The sequence below is a fragment of the Galeopterus variegatus genome, unplaced genomic scaffold (assembly GCF_000696425.1).
Source record: "Galeopterus variegatus unplaced genomic scaffold, G_variegatus-3.0.2 Scaffold7222, whole genome shotgun sequence".
Lineage (NCBI taxonomy): Eukaryota > Metazoa > Chordata > Mammalia > Dermoptera > Cynocephalidae > Galeopterus > Galeopterus variegatus.
Genome location: NW_007733333.1, coordinates 50,211 through 56,284, shown reverse-complemented (window position 1 = coordinate 56,284; position 6,074 = coordinate 50,211). Strand labels below are relative to the sequence as shown.

Below are 6,074 nucleotides of genomic sequence, written 5' to 3'. Positions count from 1 at the left end.
TCTAGTCCTACTGTGGTCCCTAGAGTGTGGCAACCTGGGGACAAGGGGGAGTGGGATGGTGGGATGCCAAGTGGTGGGCACCTGGGAAGAGGCCACCCAGGCCCTCCCAGGCTTCTGCTATTGGCAGTGTCTGTCCTGCCTGGATGCAAGGTGACCTGTTTCTCCTAAAGGTGACAACTACCACCCCATGCCCCACTACTACACCAGAGCCAAAAGAACCCGTTGAAACAATGGAACCTGTTGAAACAATGGAACCTGTTGAAACAATGGAACCTGTTGAAATAATGGAACCTGTTGAAACAATGAAAGCTGTTGAAACAATAGAACCTGTTGAAACAATGAAACCTGTTAAAACAATGGAACCTGTTGAAACAACGGAACCTGTTGAAACAACGGAACCTGTTGAAACAAGGGAAGCTGTTAAAACAATGGAACCTGTTAAAACAACAGAACCTGTTGAAACAATGGAACCTGTTGAAACAATGGAACCTGTTGAAACAACGGAACCTGTTGAAACAATGGAAACTGCTGAAACAACAGAACCCGTTAAAACAACAGAACTTTTTAAAACAACGGAAACTGTCATGCCCAGAAAACTCATGCCCCGAAAACTCATTATCTCGGAGCAAGTGCACAGCAGCCCGCTGGTCCTCGTCACCATTGGGCTGGCCCTGCTGCTGCTCCTGCTACTGCTGTGTCCTCTCCTCTGGCTCTGCTGTAGGAGGGTGAGTACCACTGCCTGCCCAGCCCTGGGCCCAGGGACATGCCACCCTCCGAAGGACTTGGGCAGGTGACATCCCATGATTCTGCCTGTGGGCAGTTTCCCATTCACTCCAAAGTCATCATATGAGCCAGTGAGGGACACACACTGTCCTCACCTTCCCCCGCCCTAGGGACAGCCTGGGCTCCATGTGGCCTCCTGCCCCAGGACAGCCATGCACAGCTGGCCTGGCAGGCTCTGGACACTGGGCTGAGGCCTGCTCTGCCCCCAGAGAGAAGGGACGCCAGGTTCCCTGAGACAGGGCCACCCACAGCAGCAGGAATTCTGGTGGCCTCAGGCAGATGAGGGCCCAGGAGGCGCCTCTGTGGTGAGGGAGGGAGACGGGGTCCCACATGAAGTGCTGATGGTCCCAGCGGAGGATGATGCTGGTCAGGGAGGAGGAGTGGCCTGTGGGACGCTGCACCTTTAGAAGCCAGCAGGGACCTCTGCACAGTCTGGAAACTGCGCCACCCTGTCAGCTGCCATGACTAAGTGCTGGCACACACGGGCCTGCTGGGAATGGGCGGTGCGCAGTGAAGCCACTGCCATCGACCGTGGAGGATCGCTGTCCTGTGTCGGGCTTTGCAGCCTGAGGGTGAATTGACGGCCACTGTGGGGCGTGGCAGCACCACACGGGCAGAGACGGGCACCTGGGAAGGGAGGCAGAGGGGCTGGGAGCTGGGGAGGCAGGACATTTCCCAGAGCATGGGCTGAAGGAGGAGAACGGGGCTCGCAGGGGTGCAGGCACGAGCTCTACACTCGGCGCAGCCAGAACGGAAAGCCGGGGCCTCACCCCTGAGCCTGGGAGGCGGGGGAAACCTGGGGACAGAGGGGCCACCAGAGGAAGGGAGCTGGGGAGTGTGCTCTGGTCTCCATGGGAGTGTGGGCTGATGGAGACACTTGCAGGTGTTGGGGTTCTCCAGGGACCAGACCCCTTAGCCTGGCTGATCTCCAGGACCCTACGAGGGAGGGACAGGGCTTCCTGTTGGGAAAGATTGGCACCCAAGGATCCAGGAGGTGGAAGCTGCTGGCCACAGCACCACAGGCACAGGGCACCCCATTGACACCCCAAAGGCCATGGTCTGTCCTGCTCGTGCGTGCAGAGGGGGACCCTGCGGGACGAGAGGGATGGAGGTGAGAAGGGCCTTGTGGGGATGGCGGTGACCCCCAGGCTGGGGCTGCGGGAAGAAGACATGGCTGTGTGACACTGGACTTTGATCTCGTGGGGCTGGAGAACTGGAGGGCCACAAGTATGGGGCCCCTGCCCCCAACCCCAGCAGGCCTGGTCCCGGCTCTGTCCTTGTTGGGATCCAGGCTTTCTTCTGGGACCTCCGCCTTTTCTGCAGCCTTAGAGGACAGCAGGGGAAGCCAGCCCTGCCCATCCCCTGACAGCGAGTGCCACAGAGAAGCCAGTACCCACCGTCCAGTGGGAGGTGGCACCCGGACCTGTTCCGTGCCTTCCTCTTCCCTCCGCCCGCATCTCGGGCACCTGTCCCCTGAGCAGGGCCGGGTCCTCTTCCCTGCCTTCTCCTGGTTGCCCCTAAATGCAGCCTCCTTCCTGTCTCCAGCTGCTGCCCAGGCCCCCATGCCCACCACCTCTTCCTTTCAGGGCCTCTGCTTGGCCACCACACAGCCCCCCAACCTTCGATCTTTTCCTCTACGACCAGCCCCTGGCTTCTCCTCCTTCGCCAAAAGTCCTGCTCGGTTCCAGATTCCAAACCTCTCTAGGGCCAAAAGGGACCCCTCCCCAGTCACTAAAGGCCGGCAGGCACCTCCCTGGGGGGCGGCTGGAGCTCTGTGCTCCCGGGCAAGGCTGTCGGGAGCTGCGGGCTGCACCTTCTGGGGGCCACATCCCTGCCATCGAGCTTCCTCGGGGCCATGTCTGCTTTCAGGGCAGTCCGGATTGCTCGTGCAACTTCCTTCACCCCAGCTGCTACCAGGGGCCACTGACGTGGTGTCAGCCCGGGGCTCAGGTGAGTGGGTCACAGGGACACCCCTGATGGTCACAATGGCCACTGCTTTTGCCCTTGGCAGTTGCACCTGGGATTGGGGCTCGGGGAACCATGTCCAGGCATCTACCTAGGGGGGTGCCCAAGACAGGGAGTGGCTGCTCCCGAGCCTCCCAGGCAGTTTCCAGACATGGCGTCTGGCATTCCATGGCTGCCCACCTGGTGCCAGGAGTGATGCTGGGTGCGGGTGACAGTGCTCTCTGGCCAACANGCCCGCATCTCGGGCACCTGTCCCCTGAGCAGGGCCGGGTCCTCTTCCCTGCCTTCTCCTGGTTGCCCCTAAATGCAGCCTCCTTCCTGTCTCCAGCTGCTGCCCAGGCCCCCATGCCCACCACCTCTTCCTTTCAGGGCCTCTGCTTGGCCACCACACAGCCCCCCAACCTTTGATCTTTTCCTCTACGACCAGCCCCTGGCTTCTCCTTCGCCAAAAGTCCTGCTCGGTTCCAGATTCCAAACCTCTCTAGGGCCAAAAGGGACCCCTCCCCAGTCACTAAAGGCCGGCAGGCACCTCCCTGGGGGGCGGCTGGAGCTCTGTGCTCCCGGGCAAGGCTGTCGGGAGCTGCGGGCTGCACCTTCTGGGGGCCACATCCCTGCCATCGAGCTTCCTCGGGGCCATGTCTGCTTTCAGGGCAGTCCGGATTGCTCGTGCAACTTCCTTCACCCCAGCTGCTACCAGGGGCCACTGACGTGGTGTCAGTCCGGGGCCCAGGTGAGTGGGTCACAGGGATACCCCTGATGGTCACAATGGCCACTGCTTTTGCCCTTGGCAGTTGCCCCTGGGATTGGGGCTCGGGGAACCATGTCCAGGCATCTGCCTACGGGGGGTGCCCAAGACAGGGAGTGGCTGCTCCCGAGCCTCCCAGGCAGTTTCCAGACATGGCGCCTGGCATTCCATGGCTGCCCACCTGGTGCCAGGAGTGATGCTGGGTGCGGGTGACAGTGCTCTCTGGCCAACAGTTGCCAGTGCTACCAGGTGCTAGGTTTCCCTCCTGTGTCATCACCTGTGACCGTGGGCAGAGAACTAATTGTTAGGCTTGTCGTCCTTGGAATTTAGTAATAATGACAGATGATATTTATTGCATCTCCTGTGGGCCAGTTGCTAGCCTAAGAAGGCTGCGAGTTTTCTCTGTGCCCACCCTCCCAGGACCTGTAGGAGTGGGTGCTGCTATTAACCCAGCGTGCCCAGGGGGACTGAAGCACAGAGAGGCTGAGCGACATGTTCCAGGTCATAGAGCCAGGGAGTCTGAGAGCTGGTCTTGAACCTGGGCCTGGCTCCCGCCCTTTGCCCTGGCCACCCCCCTGCAGGTCTACACTCGTGACCTCATGATGGTTACCCCCAAACCCTGGAAGGCAGCCCTGCTCACCTTCAGAACCCCCGACAGCCCTGCCCCTGGCTTGGAGGAAAAGGCTCCTGGAGACACAGGTGGCTCAGGACAAGGGCTGAGGGCACAGAGGGGAACGTGAGCAAGGTCCCTGACAGGGCCCAGCAGGACAGGGCAGGAGGGCAGCAGCAGTGCAGGGTGTGGAGGGGTGGACAGCCAGCGTCAGTAAGATGGAGTCTCAGTGAGCCAGAGCAGCATCCAGGGTCTTTGTCACTGTCATGGCCCAGGTCAGGCTTTATGTATGAATGACAGCTCCAGGCAATCCTGAAGGTTTCACTCTGCATGGACCGCTGTAGGGACTGGAGGGCTTTCCTAGCCACCAGCAGGCTCTGCAGGGGATCGGCGGGAGTCCAGGCAGCCTGGGAAGAGGGGGCTTGAGTAGCAGAGGCGCTCAGCAGGGCCAGGAGGCCGCGGAATCCGTGGGCAGTGTCTGGCTGCAGCCCCCACCGTGGACTGTGGGCATGGTCGGCCCCTCTCCCGGGTGGGGAGGTCAAGGCAAAGCGACTCGCCCACGCACGTCTCAGAGCTCTTTCCAGCCCTCCAGCCTCAGATGCTGAGGGTGATTCACTTACAGCCTGAGGCATGCAGGGTAAGGACAGGCAGACCTAAGGTGACCTTGTTCATTCCTGTGTGGGGTCTCTGCCATCCCATACAATTTGGGAGTTTTCATACCTAGGCCCAGATGGTGCATAAAGATGTCATGGCCTCTAACTTGTACCATAAAATACGTGCAGAGTAGAAGAGAGAAGTAATTGTGGGGGAGGCTTTATTCTGGAGGAGAACAGTATGTGTCCATGTCCCATCTCTAGTGGGACTGGTCATCCTGGCTGCTGTGTGCTGGGCCCTGAGGCAGGCCTGAAGCTGTGCAGGGCAGGAGGTTCATCCCAGAGGGAGGCCCTGAGTACGGGCAGCAGATGTACCCGGAACCACCTTTCTCCCCACTGCCACCCTCCGTCACCCCTATGGCTTTCCTGTGCATCCTGTTCTGGGTGGAACACGAAGCCCTCGCCATCAGATTCCCATGCTCACACGTCAGGCACATCTGTCCTCTCTATGGTGTGTGCAGGGGTTGGGGCAGATAGAGAAGGACAATCCCTTGGGGTGCAGATCATTTTGAGATACGTCCCCAGAGCCATTTAGAGCCTCCCCCATTGAATCCAGTAAAGGTGAAACTCATCTTTATAAAGGCAAAGAGCTGCAGCCTCCCAGTGGTCCTAACCCCCAGGGCCCTCCTTGTCCTGGGGCCTTTGCAGATTTGGGACGGGAGCATTTACATGGACCCAGGAGTCCTTGGCTTGGCTTCGGTTCCAGTGTAAATGGAGCTGGTCCGCAGCAGCTCGCTCAGCCCCGCAGTGTCTGCCACAGGGACCTGGAGGCCGCAGCGCTGTGCACCTGTCACCAGCCTCCTCCTCTTCCTGTGCAGGTGGACCTCACAGTGGTCATAGCCACAAGCAGGCTAATGGCACAGGGGTCCCAAGAGGGTTGAGAGTGGCCACCATGGGAGGAGTGGGGGCGATAGAGCCATGACAGTGGCCCAGGACAGGGAAAACCCCACTCAGTGACATGGGCAGAGGTGGCAGGGGAGGGCGGGCGCAACTGAGAAGACTCGAGCTGAGTCCTGGTCTGGACCCGCTCAGCCCACTCCTCCTGCTCTTTCCGTCAGGATTTGGGGGCTGGTGTTTACTGCAGGTCGTCTGCCTGGGCAAGTGTGTTAGTTTCCTGTTGCTCCCGCAACGCATCCCCACACCCTTAGTGGCTTGAACAGGGCACATTTCCTCTCTCCCTGTTCCGGAGGCCAGAGGTCCGATGGGATTTGTTAGTGGAAACCAAGTGTGGCCCGGGCTGCACTTGCTCCGGAAGCGCTGGGAGAACAGCTTCCCTGCCTTTCCCAGCCTCTGGAGCCGCATCCCAGTGTGCCAGGGC

At 60.0% G+C, this 6,074-nt stretch overlaps 1 protein-coding gene across 1 annotated transcript in view; it reads left to right on the top strand.

Annotated features, from left to right (window-relative positions):
• The first annotated feature begins 584 nt into the window (after nt 1-584).
• LOC103607191 overlaps nt 585-6,074 on the top strand; it is a 9,016-nt gene continuing 3,526 nt past the window's right edge. The window contains exons 1-4 of the mRNA XM_008591726.1: nt 585-725; nt 993-1,149; nt 2,107-2,733; nt 3,398-3,478. Coding sequence (XP_008589948.1) covers nt 585-725; nt 993-1,149; nt 2,107-2,733; nt 3,398-3,478 — 1,006 coding nt within the window. The remainder of the gene's footprint in view (nt 726-992; nt 1,150-2,106; nt 2,734-3,397; nt 3,479-6,074) is intronic.